Raw genomic sequence first — 21183 nt, forward strand, 5'->3', positions numbered from 1 at the left:
GGACCTCTTCCAATATGGGGTGGAAGACTTGTCCTGAACGAATTAATGGACTAACAGTTGTAAACCAACTCAGAACTACCCAATTAAGTGGAGGGGGGAGGGGGGGGGGGGGGGTTGCACATTGGGGGTCTCCATTTAACTTTCTGGCCCTTGTATCAAAAGTGCCTGCAAGTAGAAAAATATTAAATTAAAAACATATTTATGTAAAAGAAAAATTACAATTTATCTATAATCTACTGCATTTACCGCTGTCCTGTTTTTATAAATCTTTGAGTTAACTTTTTCTTGCATTGTAACTTCTGACATCCATATATATAATGCAGTCTGTCCATGTAAAGCTATCACATTTCAATGACACCTTCCGATCAGTAGGAGTATTAATGCACATCAGTACAGTGTGTCCCAGAAGTTATTGAAACATTTATTAAAAATCTTGAACCATGAAATTTATTTGCCACAGGATTAGGAGGTACGGTCTGTGATACATGGCACACCCGTGCCTGTTGGAATGAGGTGAGTAACATAGAAGGATCATTACATTAAGGGTTAACCTAGGACTGACCACCAATGATGTAAGAAAGCACCTGACCTAGAGCTTAGGTCAGCGGTGTAGAATTAGATAGCAACATGTAAAGACATGCCACGGAATCCTCTCTGTACCTATACCCTCTACTCTAAATTTGGACATAGTTCAGTAATATTAATAAAGACCTCTTGGTAATTTCTTCAAGACTGCTTAATGGTGTCTTGGTAGTACATGCCACGCTTAGCGACCATCTGACAAAACATGGTGGCAGCAGGAAATCAAAATTCACATCTTCTGTAAAAAGACTGAAAAATCAAGAATATTTGAAAAGGGTATACTCGGTAGTAACAAGGAGCAGGAAAGAAGGGCCCTAGAAAATTGTATATATCTGAAACAAAGCATCTTTCAAAAGTTTAATTTAAAGGGGTAAGACATGACAGGAGAGCTCCAAGCCGTGGTTTGCTCCTCTTGCTCCATGTGGCAGGCTGGGACAGTTCCAGTCCCCTGGGTCAGCGTGTGTGCGGGAATTGTCTCCAGCTACAGCTCCTGGAAGCTTGAGTTTCAGAGCTGGAGGGCGGCTGGAGACACTATGGAGCATCCGCGAGTCAGAGAGTATTGTGGATAGCACGTATAGAGAGTTGGTCACACCGCAGGCTCAGACTCCGCAGGCAGGAAGAGAATGGGTGACCACCAGACAGAGCAAGAGAGATAGGCAGGTAGTGCAGGCATCTCATGTGACCATTCCCCTGCAAAACAGATATACCGCTCTGGATACTGTTGAGGGGAATGACCTCTCTGGGGAAAGCAGCAGCAGCCAAACTCGTTGCACCATGGTTGGTTCTGCTGCAGAGGGGAGGGGTAAAAAGTGTGCCAGTGCAATAGTTATAGGGGATTCAATTGTAAGGGGAATAGCAGGAGTTTCTGTGGCCACAAATGAGACTCCAGGATGGTAGTTGCCTCCCTAGTGCTAGGGTCAAGGGTGTCTCAGAGCGGCTGCAGGACATTCTGAAAGGGGAGGGCGAACAGCCAGTGGTCGTAGTACACGTTGGTACAAGCGACATAGGTAAAAAAAAGGGATGAGGTCCTAAAAGCAGAATACAGGGAGCTAGGAAGAAAGTTAAGAAATCGGACCTCAAAGGTAGTGATCTCAGGATTACTACCGGTGCCATGTGCTAGTCAGAGTAGAAATGAGAGGATATATCGGATAAATACATGGCTGAAGAGATAGTGTCAGGGGGAGGGTTTCCTGGGGCATTGGGACCCGTTCTGAGAGAGTTGGGACCTGTACAAATTGGATGGGTTACACCTGGGCAGGACTGGGACTGATGTCCTTGGGGGAGTGTTTGCTAGAGTGGTTGGGGAAGGTTTAAACTAATATGCCAGGGGGATGGGAACCTATGTAAGTAGTCTGAGAAGGAGGGAGCAAGGACAAAATGTGAGGAGAAGGTTCCAACTACATCAAAAATCAGGAAAAAAGTTAAAAGGAAAGAGAACGGAGTGGGAATGGAGGGATACAAAAGAATGGTCTAGTTTGGACCAGGGAGCGGCGTGGGCTTGGAGGGCCGAAGGGCCTGTTCCTGTGCTGTATTGTTCTTTGTTCTAACTCGGGAGATGTTATTAATGGAAGTGTTAGAATTCAAAAAGAAGGTACAAAAACTAGCATAAGGGCACTTTATCTGAATGTTCGTAGCATTCGAAACAAGGTCAACGAGTTGACAGCACAAATCATTGCGAACGAATATGATTTGGTGGCCATTACAGAGACATGGTTGCAGGATGGTCACGACTGGGAGTTGAATATCCAAGGGTATCAAACTGTTCGGAGGGACCGACAGAAAGGTAAAGGTGTAGCTCTGATATTTAAGGATGATATCAGGGCGGTAGTGAGAGATGATATAGGTTCTATGGGAAAAAAAGGTTGAATCCATTTGGGTGGAAATTAGAAATAGTCAGGAGAAAAAGTCACTGATAGGCGTAGTCTATAGGCCACCAAATAATGACATCATGGTGGGGTGAGAAATAAACAAAGAAATAACTGATGCATGTAAAAATGGTACAGCAATTATCATGGGGGATTTTAATCTACATATCAATTGGTCAAACCCGGTCGGTCAAGGCAGCCTTGAGGAGGAATTCATAGAATGTATCCGCGATAGCTTCCTTGAACAGTATGTAATGGAACCGACAAGGGAGCAAGCTATCCTAGATCTGGTCCTGTGTAATGAGACGGGAATAATTAATGATCTTGCAGTAAGGGATCCTCTTGGAAGGAGCGATCACAGTATGGTTGAACTTAAAATACAGATGGAGCGTGAGGAGGTAAAATCCAATTCCAGTGTCTTGTGCTTAAACAAGGGAGACTATAAAGGGATGAGGGAGGAGTTGGCTAAGGTAGACTGGGAGCAAAAACTTTATGGTGGGACAATTGAGGAACAGTGGAGGACTTTCAAAGTGATCTTTCACAGTGCTCAGCAAAAGTATATACCAGTTATAAGGAAAAACTGTAGAAAAATAGATAATCAGCCATGGATATCTAAGGAAATAAAGGAGGGTATCAAATTGAAAGAAAATACATACAAAGTGGCGAAGATTAGTGAGAATCTAGAGGATTGGGAAATCTTTAAAGGTCAGCAGAAAAAAGCTATAAAGAAAGGTAAGATGGATTGTAAGAGTAAACTAGATCAGAATATAAAAACAGATAGCAAAAGTTTCTATAAATATATAAAACGAAAAAGAGTGGCAAAATTAAACATTGGTCCTTTAGAGGACGAGAAGGGGGATGTAATAACTGAAATGAGAAAATGGCTGAGGCATTGAACAGGTATTTTGTGTCGGTCTTCACAGTGGAAAACAAATAACATGCCAAAAATTGATGACAGGAAGGCTATGGCAGGTGAGAACCTAGAAATTATCATGAAAGAGATAGTGTTGGGCAAGTTAATGGGGCTAAAGGTAGACAAGTCTGCTGGTCCTGATGGAATGCACCCCAGGGTACTAAAAGAGGTGGCGGGAGAAATAGCAAATGCACGAGTGGTAATTTACCAAAATTCGCTGGACTCTGGAGTGGTTCCCGCAGATTGGAAAACAGCAAATGTGACGCCACTGTTTAAAAAAGGAGGTAGACAAAAGTCAGGTAACTGTAGGCCGGTTAGCTTAACTTCTGGAGAAGGGGAAATGCTTGAATCTATCATCAAGGAAGAAATAGCGAGACATCTGGATATAAATTGTCCCATTGGTAAGACGCAGCATGGGTTTATGAAGGGCAGGTCATGTTTGACTAATTTGGTGGAATTCTTTGAGAACGTTACATGTGCAGTGGACAACGGGGAACCTGTGGATGTGGTGTATCTGGATTTCCAGAAGGCATTTGACAAGGTGCCGCACCAAAGACTGCTACATAAGATAAAGGTGCACAGTGTTACGGGTAATGTATTAGCATGGATAGAGGATTGGTTAACTAACAGAAAGCAAAGAATGGGGGTAAATGGGTGTTTTTCTGGTTGGCAATCAGTGACTAGTGGTGTGCCTCAGGGATCAGTGTTCGGACTGCAATTGTTTACGAATTACGTAGATGATTTGGAGCTGGGGACCAAGTGTAGTGTGTCAAAGTTCGCAGATGACACTAAGATGGGTGGAAGAGCAAAGTGTGCCGAGGATGCTGAAAGTCTGCAAAGGGATATAGATAATCTAAGTGAGTGGGTGAGGGTCTGGCAGATGGAGTACAATGTTGGTAAACGTGAGGTCATCCATTTTGGTAGGAATAACAGCAAAATGGACTATTATTTAAATGGTAAAAAATTGCAGCATGCTGCTGTGCAGAGGGACCTGGGTGTCCTTGTGCAGGAATCACAAGGAGTTGGTTTGCAGGTGCAGCAGGTAATTAAGAAGGCAAATGGAATTTTGTCCTTCACTGCTAGAGGGATGGAGTTTAAAAACAGCAAGATTATGTTGCAGCTGTATAAGTGCTGGTGAGGCCACATCCTGAGCACTGTGTACAGTTTTGGTCTCCTTACTTGAGAAAGGATATACTGGCACTGGTGGGGGTGCAGAGAAATCATAGAAATCATAGAAACCCTACAGTGCAGAAGGAGGCCATTCGGCCCATCGAGTCTGCACCGACCACAATCCCACCCAGGCCCTACCCCCACATATTTACCCGCTAATCCCTCTAACCTACACATCCCAGGACTCTAAGGGGCAATTTTTAACCTGGCCAATCAACCTAACCCGCACATCTTTGGACTGTGGGAGGAAACCGGAGCACCCGGAGGAAACCCACGCAGACACGAGGAGAATGTGCAAACTCCACACAGACAGTGACCCGAGCCGGGAATCGAACCCGGGACCCTGGAGCTGTGAAGCAGCAGTGCTAACCACTGTGCTACCGTGCCGCCCCAAAGGTTCACTAGGTTTGATTCCGGAGTTGATTGGTTGGCTTATGAGGAGAGACTGAGTAGACTGGGGCTATACTCATTGGAATTCAGAAGAATGAGGGGAGATCTTATAGAAAGATATAAGATTATGAAGGGAATAGATAAGATAGAAGCAGGGAAGTTGTTTCCACTGGCGGGTGAAACTAGAACTAGGAGGCATAGCCTCAGAATAAGGGGAAGCAGATTTAGGACTGAGTTGAGGAGGAACTTCTTCACACAAAGGGTTGTGAATCTGTGGAATTCCCTGCCCAGTGAAGCAGTTGAGGCTACCTCATTGAATGTTTTAAGGCAAGGATAGATAGATTTTTGAACAGTAACAGAATTAAGGGTTATGGTGAGCGGGCGGGTAAGTGGAGCTGAGTCTACAAAAAGATCAGCCATGATCGTATTGAATGGCGGAGCAGGCTCGCGGGGCCAGATGGTCTACTCCTGCTCCTAGTTCTTATGTTCTTATACCAGTAACAAATTTCTGCTCTGAAAAAAAATTTACTCAATAAGTAGGAAGTTGTGAAAACTCACCTGAAAATCTCTGGAGACAGAAGACCCTGGCAATAGAAAAAAGACAGATGTTGCTTCAACAAAGCAGAGCTAGCAACCTGCAGAGGGAGATACAACCTTTTTAAACTTCTAGGGAAGCCAGTTCTGTGAACTATTTCTTTAAAAAATCAGTCAGGCAGAAAAACCAGTTGCACTTCCATTGCTACCCTGACCTCCGAATCGGCCCTCCCTCCACATGGCCCCTGAGTCTGGAGCATAAGAAAAAAGGGAAAAAAAATCGAACATACGGAAAATTCCATTTAAATGAAAATCCAAGGCCCTCACAAAATATTTGGCCTCCTAGTCAGCGAGACGTCTGCCCTCCCAACCCAGACTCAATCTGTGGCAAATTGACACAATTCTATTGGCCCACAGTCATGACCAGACCTGTGGCCGTTTTGCAACTTCTTCCTCCTTCCGGCCCATCACCGCCATTTTAAAAGTCACACCAGAAGTCTGAAGTGTATGAAAATCTTTCCTTTGGCAATAGCCAGTGATGTCATTTTGAAATCCTTTGATCTCTTAAAGGGACATCCACACTTTAAACTTTTTCAACCATGGATCTCAGTTTATCATTTTCACCCTCAATGTGCCTTACCTATGGCCTGGACAAATCTCACAATTGGAGTTATTGAAGAAAATAATTCACCACCACCATCACCAGACAAGTCATAGATGAGTTGTCTGCTAAGTTTTAAAAGGTTTTAAAATCTTTCGACCTCTTTTTCAACCTGTGATCCAACAAGGTCTTGGAATGCACCAAATTTAACTGTAGAGTCCAACATCCTGGGGAGCCTGTCAATTCCGTTATCAATAACCTTTACCACATGGCAGAAGGATGCAAATACAGAGATCTGAAATAAATCATCCAAGACAGATCCTGGTGAGTGTTGAGGACGATTTGCTCTCCGATCTTATCCAAGCCGAGAAAAATGTCATTCCCAACAAGGTCGTCCAGCTAGTCAGGTTGTCTGAACTGCAAGACCAACATTGGACCATTCTCAGAGGTGAGAGCACTTAATGAGGCAGAAGCCAAACGTTGGTCCACCACTTTTGGCCACAGAAGTGCAGAGACCATCCAAGCCAGGGTAAGCCAACACCCAATCATCTTGGCAATTTATGCCAGCACTGGGGGAGCACAGGGGAAGCACACCCACAGGAAGGTCCAATGTCCGCACAATGCTGTTATGCTTCCACTATCACAAACAGGTGCACTTCAGTCATGTCCTCTGCACCATGCAGACAATCCCAAGAGCCATACATGGGTGACATCAGATGATGCAGCTCCTCCTTCTGGAACATGGACATCTCAGTAAATGGCCATTTAACCAATATCAAGTTAGATTCCGGTATCAAAATGATTGTCATATCGGGTGAAAAACCGTGGCTCCAAGGGTCTGAACCATCAGCCATTGAAATGATTCCATTAAGGTATGGTGACAAACAGATCACAGAAGTTATGTACATTGTGCAAAATCAGCCCTTTTCACTCCTCAGAAGAGATGCCTGCATAGCACTCAATCTGTTTCAAATGGCAGAAGACATGAAGACAACCACAGTACCGACACAGCCAGCAACACATCCTCCGAAAAGCCCAGCTACAAATCTTTTAATCATCAAAGAATCAGAAATAACTCCACAATATTCCATTTAACAACAATGTAAATTGACTGTTTAGTCATTACACGTCAATATTCTGATGTTATCCCCACACCTCCATGGGAGACCTGTTATTAATGAAAAAAGTCACAGAGAAATTAAAAGCATCTCTGACAAAAAAGTACAAAAATGGTACTTTTGTAAACATAGAACAAAAATAATTTGTATAAATTGTAGCACTTTATGTTTTACACATGGGATTCCCTTATTTTCATTTTAATAGTTAATATTGTAACAACTGGCAAATTCAAATCAATAGCCTCAAAGCTGTGGTTGGCGTTGAGTTAATAAAAAAAAATCAAATTTGCAGCTTTATCACAAATTAATCAGGCTGGGGCACAAAATGGAAATAAGCTGCTCAATTTACAAAATACACTTTCACTGATGATGAAGGGAAAGAGGAAGAGAACCAAACCACAGACGAATCCCAGTTGCTTCATTTTAGCTCATGTATCTCTGTCCCAACCCTTTCCAACTTACCCACCTGCAGTACTTGCTTAATCTCTGCCAGACAACAGCTCAGAGACTTACATCCTGAGGAATTTAGGTAATGATAGTGAGGGCGAGGCGGCCGGTGATTTAGAGGGCATTAAGAACCTGGAGGAGAGGATAGTGGATGTGAGTTCCATCTTGCTGGGAAGCTGAAAACAGAAAGATGAGTCTACAATTGTCTTTTGTGTCAACATCATGGAAGCTTTCTTCCCTTGCAGGCAACAATGATGCAGATGACAGCTTCATTGAAATCTGCAGTAGATTCCTGGCAAAGAAGCCAAACATTTGATGGCTCCATCTCGCGGAGTGTTTCACAAACATGAATTATGGCTTTGAGACTTTAGGCAACCAGTGCCTTTTAGAGCTTTCATGATTTGATGGCTCCCATTAGACCAATCATGTCAGTGATCAGAGGGAATGCAGACTGAAACCCAATGGACTGTTGATGGCTGCAGTCCACCTGCTTGACAATTCAATTTTTCAGGACTCCTTCATATGCTACACTTCTGGGCACAGCAGTAAAAGGTAGGAGATGAGACCAGGCTGCTTGGGGAGTAAGCAGCTAACAGCTAGCTGCCATGAGATGAGGGCCACCTCAATCCCAGGACCCTTTTGTACAGCGTGAAGAACCAACCACCTCCTGCGATCCTGGCCTTCAGGTTATATGCAGAAAGAATGCTAGAAATGACAGTATAAAAATATGAGTAGACACATAAGGAAAACAGTGTTAAGAAAGCATGAATAGTTGTTTGCAATTAATGATTCTAAATAGACTGTGCACTTATGTGGCGCACTCATACAGGAAAGAGTATCCTCATCTGGTTACAGTTATAAGTTCGTTGAAGATTTTCATGGTGAGAGTGGTAAAATTGAGTAAGAAGGCTTTACGGTTACATTATGTAATATTTGCTCTGAAAAGCACTTTGAGTTCTTTAGAATTGGTGGGACATTTCGGGCAATGCACTCTGCCCATCATCTGGAGGAATGCCTAGAACAGGTGAAAGAGGTACTTGTATATAGTGGAGAATGGGCATTTGGGCTGGATATTAATGTTGATTGGCCACACTAATAGGTCGGTACATGTTAGCATTCTTACTACTGATTGGTTGACTGTGCAGGGTGGATGGTAATGTGTTTGCTGAGTAAGGGTTGTCAGATGTCACTAGTGAAAGGTCTGCTGTCTTGGGGGATGGTGTAGTGTTGGTAGACCTCCATGATCTCCCTGGCACATCTTGTATTTTTTAAACTCTGTTTTGGATGTGGGCGCCTACAGGACATTAGTGGGTTTTTATAACAGTGGGCTAGCTTTCAATTCCTGATTTTATTGATCAAATTTAAATTCCATCAGTTGTTGTGGTGAAGTTTGAAACCCCATCTCTAGGACATGAGCCTAGGCCTGTGGAATACTGGTCCAGCGACATTACCACTATGCCACCATACTCCTGACTTGTGTCTTGTATGTGATAGACAGGCTTTGGCGAGTCAGGAAAGGAATTGCTCACCACAGAATTTCCAATCTCTGACCTGCTCTTATATCGCAGTAACCAATATTGTCATGGACAGATACATCTGCAAAAGGTAGATTGGTCAGGGCGAATTAAGTATCTTTTCCCCTCATTGGTGTTCTCACTGCGTGACGCAGGCCAAGCCTGGTGGCTATGTCCTTCAGGATTCCACCTGCTCGTTAAGTAGTGGTGATACCAGGCCACCCTTGGTGAAGTTTCCCCATTGAGTGTGCTATCCTCAATGCTTCTTTCAAGTGGTGTTCAACATGGAGGAGTACTGATTCATTTGCTGAAGGAGGGTGATAAGTGGTGCTTTGCAGGAATCGCTTGTCATTTTTAACCTGATGCCACGAGACCTTATGCAGCCCGGGATCGATGTTGAATATGCTGCTGACACCTGTGGTGGGTCTGTCTTGCCGGTAGGATGGGAGCTTCCCAGGGATGAGTAATAACTAACAAATAACCCTTAAATTTAAGGTCAGATTGACCCATTAATTGGGACTTCTTTAAAAATTAAGTTGTAAATACTTGTAAGACCTTAAGCGTTAGTACTACCTGTGAGTATTCCTAAAGGTCGCCATGCTGGAGAGTAAGGCAAGATTAACTGGCAGCTCTCATCAGACCATAATCTTCATTCATCCTTTGATAATATTTTCGATTCAAGTGCCTTACTGTAGCACTTAATGGGAACTCAATGGTAAGTGTAAACGTTTTGTTGCCATATTGATATGCTTACCTTGAAGTCCCATGGCTCTCAGGCCTTAATTTTTTTTCCCCAGAGTTCACAGCTGAAAGCAATTTTGAGGATGTCTCTGAACATTTCAGGACCTGTAGGATATTTGGGAGTTAAAAACTGTATTTGTGATCCTGAGTCAGATATGATCTGTTAATGATCTGTTTGTGGTTTATTTAGGCTTAAGAAACACTATGCATCCTTTGAACCTACCCTGAGCAAGATCAAAGAGAAGTACAATGCTGCAATAAGGCAGAAAATGCTAACAAGCTTGGAGAGAGACAGAGCTTTTGTGCAGGTTTGTAATTGTACTTGTTTTAAAATTTGGAATTGCTATTTGCTTCTATTTCCAGAGTGATGCAATTTGATACTTGTGATGCAGCATAAAAGGGTTTACCCAATAATTTTCAGCAAGTATTCTTGTTATTGCTTAATATATTAAATGAACATCATCATATGTACTACGTGTTTCTCAAAAAAGTTGCGGCCACCATAGAGATCGATAGCTTTTTAGAAAGATGTGAATTTCCTAGTGACCAACTCAAAGGATTGTAATTTCATGTTTTAAAATTTTTACTGTACAAGTGAACTAAAATCTGCATCAACTAAACATTGCTTAGTTGGCAACTCATATACTAAAGTACAGTAAATGTATTCCCTCGCAAATGCTTAATATAACAGGGCGGCACAGTTCCACAGTGGTTAGCACTGCTGCCTCACGGTGCCAGGGACCCAGGTTCAATTCCAGCCCCAGGTGACTGTGTGGAGTTTGCACGTTCTTCCCATGTCTTCATGGGTTTCCTCTGGGTTCTCCAGTTTCCACCCACACTCCAAAGATGCGCAGGTTAGTCTGATTGCCAATGCTAAATTGCCCCTTAGTGTCAGAGGGATTAGCAGCAAAAATACATGAGGTTACAGTGATAGGATCCAGGTGGGATTGTTGTCAGTGCAGGCTCGATGGGCTGAATGGCCTTCTTACTGTAAAGATTCTATGATCTATAACCTAAAACTCTACACTACACTTGCTGTAGATGTGTAACCTTGAGTTTAAAACCCAAAGCTCATCCTGGCTCTAGCAGGACCCCTTCTTCCTGCTTCATCAGGGTGACTCTTCCAGTGTCCTTTTAAACAAAGTCTCCTTCACTGAACCCTTTTCAGCCTGTCCTCATCAGTCCTTTGCTTGGCGATTAACCCAAAAGCAGTCCTTTTGTTCTGCTTGACAAAGCAGCATCTATTGTGGATCTTCTTCCCCCAAATCTTTCAATCCAACTGACTCTAAGCATCTGTGGCCTGGATTTTTGCTCCTAAGTTGCGTAGCAGACCTTATGGAAAAAGTGTGCTGAATGGCAGGATCTTCATTCTGTGAGATGTGGTGGTGGGCCTGACTCCCAGTTGCAGATTGGAGGTGACCACAGGAACTGTTGAGTGCTGAACTGAGCTGTTTAAAAGGCCCGCCTCAGTTCTCTGAGACATCCTCCCAGTTATTTTTTTAAATATTAGGCTGAGTAGTCCTCAACCCTCAAACACCTCGACCCCTATCCAGTCTCCAAGCTTACATATGCCAGCTCATGCCTCACTACACTCAATGACCTCTCACACCCACTTCACAACCCATGCCCCATCTACTCTCATGCCCCTATGCCAACAGTGTCAACTCATGACCCACTACACTTTGCCCTTACACCATTCATGTCAATTCACTCATTATCGACCATGGGCAGACACCAGGAGCCATGCTGAGATGAAATTAAAAAATAAATTCTGTATCTATCATACAATTCATTCTATAAAAATGCTCCCATTCATAGAAGCCCATTTAAAACATTCAAATCACCTCAAATATTTAACCCTTATCAAAACAAACAAAATTGTATTCCTAACCCCACATAAATGAAATCTAATCCTTTAATAACTTCTTTGAGCTGTGCACTTGCAGCATCTTCTTCCCCACTGTGGTAATTGTAGGTTGTGAAAATCAGCCAAGCGTTCAAAATGCTATAATGATAGCAGTTATAGTTATGTTAATGAACAGCTATTGAAAATTCTGGAACAGATTTTTTAAAACTCTCACAGACATAGGCACTTGACAGCTATTCATAATTTACTTACTCTCCTGGAACATTGACTACTACTCTAAAGATTAATAACTCCCACAGTATAGGATAAGACTCTTGCTAAATTAAAAATGGGGTTCGTTTAAACTCAACACTGAGCTGGTTTTGTATAATTAGTCCAAGTGACAAATCATAATAAGGTGAATGTTTAATCAAGTTTAAGTCTTGAATTAGAAGAACAATACAGCACAGGAACAGGCCCTTCGGCCCTCCAAGCCTGCACCGATCATGTGCTCCTAAGTAGACCATCTGTTTGTATCCCTCTATTCCCAGTCTGTTCATGTGGTTATCTAAATAAGTCTTAAATGATCCTAGCGTATCTGCCTCAACCACCTTGCTTGGTAGTGCATTCCAGGCCCCCACCACCCTCTGTGTAAAAAAAACGTCCCCCGCATATCTGTATTGAACCTTGCCCCCCTTACCTTGAACTTGTGACTCCTTGTGTTTGTCATTTCTGACCTGGGAAAAAGCTTCCAACTGTTCACCCTATCTATGCCCTTCATAATTTTATAAACTTCGATTAGGTCGCCCCTCAACCTCCGTCTTTCCAGGGAGAACAACCCTAGTTTACTCAATCTCACCTCATAGCTAATACCCTCCATACCAGGCAACATCCTGGTAAACCTTTTCTGCACTCTCTCCAAAACCTCCACGTCCTTCTGGTAATGTGGCAACCAGAACAGAACTGGACGCAGTATTCCAAATGTGGCCTAACCAACGTTCTATATAACTGCAACATCATATGCCAACTTTTATACTCTATGCCCGGTCCAATAAAGGCAAGCATGCCATATGCCTTCTTCACCACCTTTTCCACCTGTGCTGCCACCTTTAAGGATCTGTGGACTTGCACACCCAGATCCCTCTGTGTGTCTATACTCCTGATGGTTCTGCCATTTATTGTATAGCTCCTCCCTGCATTAGATCTACCAAAATGCATCACTTCGCATTTATCTGGATTAAATTCCATCTGCCATTTTTCTGCCCAATTTTCCAGCCTATCTATATCCTGCTGTATTCTCTGACGATCTTCATCACTATCCGCAACTCCAGCAATCTTTGTGTTGTCCGCAAACTTACTAATCAGACCAGCTACAACTTCTTCCAAATCATATATATATATCACAAACAGCAGAGGTCCCAGTACAGAGCCCTGCAGAACACCATCACAGACCTCCAATCAGAAAAAGACCCCTCCACTGCTACCCTCTGTCTTCTATGGCCAAGCCAGTTCTGTACCCATCTAGCTAGTTCACCTCTGATCCTGTGAGATTTAACCTTTTGCACCAGTCTGCCATGAGGGACCTTGTCAAATGCTTTACTAAAATCCATGTTGACGACATCCACAGCCCTTCCCTCGTCAATCACTTTTGTCACCTCCTCAAAAAAACTCAACCAAGTTTGTGAGGCATGACCTCCCTCATACAAAACCATGTTGTCTATCGCTAATGAGACTGTTCAGTTCTAAATGTGTATAGATTCTATCTCTAAGAACCTTCTCCAACAATTTCCCTACCACAGACGTCAGGCTCACTGGCTATAATTACCCGGGTTATCCTTGCTACCCTTCTTAAATAACGGGACCACATTTGCTATCCTCCAATCCTCTGGAACCTCACCTGTGTCCAATGAAGAAACAAAGATTTCTGTTAGAGGCCCAGCAATTTCACCTCTTGTCTGTCTCAGTAATCTAGGACAGATGCCATCCGACCCTGGGGATTTGTCTACCTTAATGCTTCCTAAAACACCTAACACTTCCTCCCTTGTAATTGCGATTTGTCCTAACGGGTCTACACATCCCTCTGAGACACTACCAATCAACGTGTCCCTCTCCTTTGTGAATACTGATGCAAAGTATTCATTTAGGATCTCACCTACTTCCTTGGGTTCTAAGCATAATTCCCCTCCTTTGTTCTTGAAACAACCCTCTTTCTCTGACAACCCTCTTGTTCCAAACGTATGTATAAAATGCCTTGGGATTCTCCTTAATCCTGTCTGCCAAGGAAATTTCGTGACCCCTTTTTGCCCTTCTAACTCCCTGTTTGAGTTCTTTTCTACTTTCTCTGTATTCCTCCAATGTTTCATCTGTTTTTAGCTGCCTGGACCTTATGTATGCCTCTTTTTTGAAAGTGACAAGTTTCAGGGATATAAAGTGTTATGAAGTATGGAAAAGGCGGTATATTTCAGGAACAATAACTCATATTTTGAAAGCAGCTTTAACATAATTAAATATTCAAAGGCATTTCACAGGAGTTTTATAGAGCAAATGATGACACCCAACCACATTAGAGGAAATTAGGTCAGGTGGCCAAATGCCTGGTCAAATAGATGGACTTTAAAGTCTTAAAGGGGACAAGTTGGAGAGTTGTATAGAAAGAATTCTAGGACTTAAGGCTGAGGCAGTTGAAGGCATGATCACCTATGATGTGATGCTTGTAATCAGGAAAGCTCAAGAGATCAGAATTAGAGGAGCACAGATATCTATGAGGGTTGTAGTGTGGAAATAGGGAGAGGCAGGACCATGGATCCCTCAAAGATCAAAAATAAAAAATCAAGATGTTGCATGAGTGAGCATAATGTAGGTAAGCGAGCGCAGGAGAGATAGGTGAATGGACCTAAGATGCTGTTATAATTTCCATGGAGATTGATGAGTTTCACAAAGAAACTTGCCCTTCCATTTATGAGCTGAATTAATTGGATGGCAAGATTTGACTTTCTATTTTTGTTTCTGTAACAAATTACTAAACACTGTTATGGACAGGAGGAGTGTTAATTTAAACAGCCTTGATTTCTCCTTCGCAACCCGTTTCTAAACAGAAAGATGTTTTGATTTTCTTCCTACTTTATAAGTGGTGGTATATTTCCCAACCCCTCAGTGTTGGTGTGATCCAATTTCTATTAATAACCTCACATCAAACTCTCAATAGTAGGAACTCAAAGGGTTAGTTTATTTGCACCACTCAAAAGGTGAGAGTGGAGTTGCCACGTAGCTCCTGTGAACTCGTACAGGAAAACAGGGATAGAGAAAAGAAAGATTTACAGGACAAAGACCACAGAGAAAAGAATTATTTTTTCACATGAGTCCAGAATCAAATTCCAATGAGGTGTTCCTTCACGGAAGTCGATAGCCTGAAAACCAATGTTGTATAATTCGCTTCCGGTAGAGACATATCAGTGTTACAAGCAATAGTACAGAAGTTACAATAGAAATAATGTAGAAGGGAGTAGGTATTTTTGTTTGAGGGTCACTGTGAGACATGATTTCAGCTATTTTCAAAGGTGTTTGTTCAGTTTAAATTTTTTTTTATATTAGCCATGTAAATATCTATGTATATTATGAAAATCTAAAGAATGAGGTCTTAGTCTCCTGACAACATCACTTTCTTTTTGTAGGCAATTTATACTTTAAACTACAGAGAGACACATTCCCCTTTTATACTTCATCCAGCGCACTCTCCATGGAATTACCTACCTTGTAGCAAATAGTGCATAGTTGTTCCTGCCCTGCAAGGCTTTCCTTGTATTCCCTCCCTGAGTATTAACTTCAGTTGACCATCTTGAGGTGCTTTTTTTGGAAAGTTTCTTAAATCCACCATCAACAATAAAGCATGTTCCAATGATTCTTCTTCCCCCTGACCATGTCCCAGAATCCTTAGAAGGCTGCATAATGAGACTAAAGACCATCTCCTTTACACATCCAGCTGTTGAAGCTTGCAAAGTCAAGCAGCCTGTTTTCTCTCCTGACCACAGTGAACCTTGGCTGTCTGTCTGTATCATTCATTGCTTTGTAGGGAAGCCTGTAAGCTGATCTCAAAAATGGCTTTCTCTGCCCTCCACCCCACAGCAGCACGAAACAAATTAACCTTGAATCCAGGCAGAATGCTAATTAACTATCTTGGATCCAAACTCCCTTTTATCTGAAAGAAAATGGACCGTTTACAGCACAACTGTTTATAAGACCACAAGAAATAGGAACAGGAGTAGGACATTCAGCCCTTTGACCCTATTCTGCCATTTTTTAAGATCATGGCTGATCTAACACTCACTGGGTGTGATTTTACCATTTTCATTCTCAGTGCTGAATCTGGGCGCAATTCAGATCCGACTTGGAAATCTGCTTTCAGGCGCCCCCATACGCACTTAGCTTGAAAAGAAATTCGCAAGTCTGAATTGTGCTATGGGCGGGACTAAGCACGCCCAAAACGATCGGAGCTCTGAACTGCACATGCGTAGTTAGAAAGAAAAATTGAAAATTGCGCCACTGTCACATCGCCCTCGGGCCACAAGCGGCTCAGGAGCGATGGCCCCCACAGATATCACCCCTACCCCTACAACATAATTCTCCCCCTTATCCACCCCCCCCCCCCGCTACCCAGAACGATCGCAACCCCGTGCCCCCTTTCCCCCCCACCGATTGCCCGCAGAATGGCAGCGGACCCCCCCCCCCCCCCCCCCCCCAACCACCAACACCAGAGATCCATCTGGCCTCCCTCCCAGTATATTTCACATACTCACAGCCGAGCACTTTGACTGTTTCACTAATTAAGTGCTCATGCACTAATATAGCTGTGGAATCCCTTCTCTCTGCTGCCTGTACTTGCAAAGTCCACCGAGGTACATATCCAGGCCTTTATTGAAGTTGTGTAATGAAACATATAGGTGCGTGTACAAATAACCATTGCTTGATTTAACAACCTTTGCAATTGTGTTTAGCAACAGCCAACTTGCAGTAAATTCTAAGAGCTGCATTTTCAAGTTTAGAAGGTAATTTGGGAAATAGTAATGAAATAATTTCTACTTCTTCTGAACTTGCTGGTGTAGGGGAAAAAAACATTCATGACAAGTGAAATATAATCTAAGTAGCATTTATAACAGGAGTGATCAGAATTAGAAATGTGATAGGATAGAATTAACTCCTCATTCCCCCCACCCCCCCACAAGAGAATGATCGGGCCTCCCCCACCCCCACAACATCGTGATCGGGCCTCCCTCCTCCCTCACCCCCGTCCACCAGAGAATGATCTGACCCGCCTCTCTGCCCCCCCCCCCCCCCAACCAGAGACGCATCTGACCCACCTCCTTCCCCCCGCTCCCCAACCACCACCGATCTGAGTCAGAGAGCCATTGGAAGCTCTGAACTTACCTCTTCAGCAGCTGGAGCGCCCGAAACAGACCTTTTGCCGAGCATGTCTGTTTCGTGCTGAATCTGGACGGGCGAACGCGATGGTAAAGGGGGAAATGCTGGTAAAGTTGGTCAGGCAGTTCATTAATTCAATTTAAATGCACGCAAAAGAAAATGGACCGTTTACAGCACAACTGTTTATAAGACCACAAGATGCAAATGCATTTAAATTGCCGTTGTGCCCGTTTCGGGCGTGAATCAGATCACGGCCATTCCCGGGCCTCGGTAAGGTGGGCATCTGCGCGGGCGCGGATCATGTTAATGGCCTCATGCCCGACTTTACCACGTTTTGTGCGATGCAATGGTAAAATCGGGTCCACTATCCTGCCCTATCTCTTTTAACCCTTAATTTCCCCTATTGATTAAAAACCTATCAATCTCAGTGTTGAAAATGTTCAAGGACTCAACCTTCACTGCTTCCTGGGGTAAAGAATTCCAAAGATTTACCACTTTTTGAGAGAAGAAATTCTTCCTCGAATATGTCTTAAATGAGCATCCCTGTTCTGTAACCATGCCTGCTGGTCCTACACTTTCCCAAGAGTGGAAACATCCTCCCAACATTTCCTCTGTCTAACTCCCCCAAAAATCTGTATGTTTTAATCATATCACTTCTCATCCTTCTGAACTCCAAGGAGTACAGACCCAACCTGTTGAATCTTTCCTGATATGACAGTCCCTCCATACCATGATCATCTTAGTAAACCTTCTCTGCACTGCCTCCAATGATAAAATGATAATATATCTTTCCTTAAACAAGAGGACCAAAACTGTATGCTGTATCCTAAATATGGTCTCACCAGTGCCTTGTACAGTTGCAGCAGCACCTCTGTACTTTTATACTCCAACCCCCTTGAAATAAAAACCCAGCATTCCATTTGCCTTCCCTATTACCTTCTGCACCTGTATGGTAGCTTTCTGTGTTTCATGAACAAGGCCCCCATGTCCTTTTCTACAGCCTCTCTCAATTTAAATAATAATCCACCTTCTCATTCTTTCTACAAAATGAATAATCTCAGATTTTCCCACATTGAATTCTATTTGCCAATTTTCTGCCCATGTACTTAACCTGTCAATATCTCTGTATAAACTATATATATCCTCTTTACTCCTACCTTTGTATCATCTGCAAATTTTGCCACAGTACACTCTGTTCCTTCCTACAAATCAATAATATATATTGTGAAGAGCTGCGGTTGCAGCAATAGTCCTTGGGGCACTTCACTCGTACTGCCTTTCCCATCTGAGAAAGACTTCCTTATCGCTATTTGCTGTTTACTATTCGTTCAACAATCCTCTACCTATGCTAGAATAGTACTTCCAACATGTTGCGTAGTAGCCTTTTGAAAATCCAAATGTACAACAAATGGTTCTCCTCTATCTACTCTGGCTGATACCTCCTCAAAGAACTCTGGTAAATTTGTCAGACATAATTTTCCCTTCATGAAACCGTGCTTAATCTGCTTGATCAAATTATGACTTTCTAAATGCACTGTTATTTTCTCCTCAACAACACCTTCTGGGACTTTGGGAAACTTAGGCCGGAATTTAACCACCCCATCCGCTCTGGGAATCGGAGCAGGTGAGGAGCAGACAATGGAAAGGTCTGTTGACCTTGGGCGGGATTTTACGGTCTCGGGATGAGCGAGGCCATAAAATCCCACGCTTTCATAGTAAACTCAAGGTAGATCCAGGGGAACAATTTCTGCTAGTGGGTGAATCCAGAATGACGATTTGCATCTTAAAACTGGAACTCAGACATTTACGTATGATTTTAGGAAGCACTTTACATTTAAAGGGCACTGGAAATTATGAAATTATGAAGGTTATTGATATGCATTCAGTTGAAATTTTCAAGACTGAGTGTGATAGATTTCTGTTACACAAGGACATTAAGGAATATGAATCAAAGACGGGCAAATGGAATTGAGGTACAGTTCAGCCATGATCTGATTCAATGATGGAGGGTGCTTGAGGCACTGAGTGCCCTTAATTCTTGTTCTTATGTTTGTAATTATTTTACTGCTGTAAGTTGAAAAATATGAAAATAATTGTTGCGTGGACTGATTGGGCTGGCTGAGTGGCATATTTTATGCATCATCTGTACTTTTGGATCTCAAAATAAAAGAAACAGCCTGAAAAATAAATAGCAGGTTCACAGCATAATCATCTGACAATATAGGTAAGTGACAAATCTAAACAATTGGAGTCAAATATCAACACCTGGCTCACATAGGATATCAGAGTTGAAGAGCTGAAAAGCTGAATTAAGTACCGTATAATCTTGCATGTTGAAGTGGTGCCTCAGGTTTGCATGTTTATTCATGTTCAAACCACGGTAGTACAATAGCAAGACTTGGTAACATAAAATTCGTTTTTTATTAATGTATGTCGTTTGTATTTTCCTCTCAGTTTATCGCCATGATTTTTCAAATGATTTCTGCAGCTACTCCAACAATAAGCTATCACAGGAAGTAGTGTGAAATTTATTTTTATTTTCAAAATAACCCAATTTAAATAACTTCATTTCATTCATAGGTGTCAGGTTTGCAAGCAGCCTTACGTGCCATAGAATGTGGATGTGATTTTCCAGTTGCTATGACTTCAGGTACGAATTGAGTGGGGTGATACTTATTAAACACTTTTTTGGTAAAGATTTAGTGCACTCTCTACATACTGTTATAATCCAGGTCAGAAACTCCAAGGTGTTTTTTTGGAGTCAGCCTAGATCGTAAGTTTTGCACTTTTTGAAGTTTGGCACGGCTAAGCATAAGATGTTTCACTCCAAGTATGATTCAAATGACCCACTAGGGAGCTTTCATCAAACAAAGTTTAAATAAGAATACAGTTAAAATATAATATAATTAGCAATAACTTTTACCAATTACAAACAAGAAAAAAACAATCATTGTATTGTATAAACCATAATAGCTACGAATACAGTTTCAACACAAGCACCCCTACAAACACACCCCCCCGTTCCAGGCTTAACACAAAGTAAGTATGCTCATATGATGCTGGATCTTGCAGCTTTGCAACATCTGCTGTGACTTAGTCTTTTGGATGGAGAATTGAAACTCTGACTTCCCCATCCTGGAGCTCCCAGTACACCTCGAGGTAGAGATAGAGCCATTGCTGGCCTCTTGCTTTGAGCCAGCAAACCAGTTCAAGAGACACAGGCACTCCTTGCCTTTAGTTACTAGCTAGCCAGCCACTAAGAACTAGATTTCCAATACCAGGCAGAGACCCAGAAACACATTACTTGCAGCCTGGAGTCCAACAGCTTCTAACTCACCAAACTGAAAGTGAATCCTTGGATTCCTCTGCAAAGGAAACACCTGACCATTACCTGTCAATCAGACTTCCTGTAACAAATTAAAAGGATCATAAAACTCGAGGACATTGCATTCAACCCAAATTAAAAATAAACAAAGAGGCCCATTATATGCCGCCAACAGACATCAAGCAATGATGCAACAAAAATGGCCTGCTTAAAAAAACTGCAGAGAAATAGGATTAAAATCCATTCCTTAAAGGCACAGTGGTGTCACAATACCAACAACAAGGTCATTGTTTCAGGCTGATTACGTCATAAAAAATGGCCCGGTAAAGTCACGACTGGCGGGATCCTGCTACAGCCCTTCTGCTGACGTTTCCTGGCCCTCTGCGCTAATCGAGCAGTGCAGCGGGCTGGGAAAATCACGCCCAACATGTTTCCATTCTTACCTCTCACAGCCTCTAAAACTCCCTTTTGTGAGTTTAATCATCATGAAACTCATGTATTCCAACGTCCTCCTTGTTAGCTGCATAAATTCCAACTCATCCTTTTCCATACTGCTCACAACTATCCTTACTGACATATGTTTGGTCTCTGCTTCTCAGTACATCAACACCTTTGCCTTTCCTATAGATAAATCGCTTGCTTTATCCTAACTCCACAAACCACTGAATATCTATATTTCTGCTGTCACTAATTACTTTTCTAAGAGAATAAAATCCCTGCAC

The 21183-nt window shown here is 42.5% G+C and overlaps 1 protein-coding gene across 1 annotated transcript in view; it reads left to right on the plus strand.

Moving 5' to 3' along the window:
• Positions 1-21183, plus strand: part of spag16 (sperm associated antigen 16) — a 926172-nt gene that overhangs the window by 41976 nt on the left and 863013 nt on the right. Inside the window, exons 7-8 of the mRNA XM_078227730.1 lie at positions 10066-10183; positions 19717-19786. Coding sequence (XP_078083856.1) covers positions 10066-10183; positions 19717-19786 — 188 coding nt within the window. The remainder of the gene's footprint in view (positions 1-10065; positions 10184-19716; positions 19787-21183) is intronic.

Source organism: Mustelus asterias, chromosome 14, assembly GCF_964213995.1.
Source record: "Mustelus asterias chromosome 14, sMusAst1.hap1.1, whole genome shotgun sequence".
Lineage (NCBI taxonomy): Eukaryota > Metazoa > Chordata > Chondrichthyes > Carcharhiniformes > Triakidae > Mustelus > Mustelus asterias.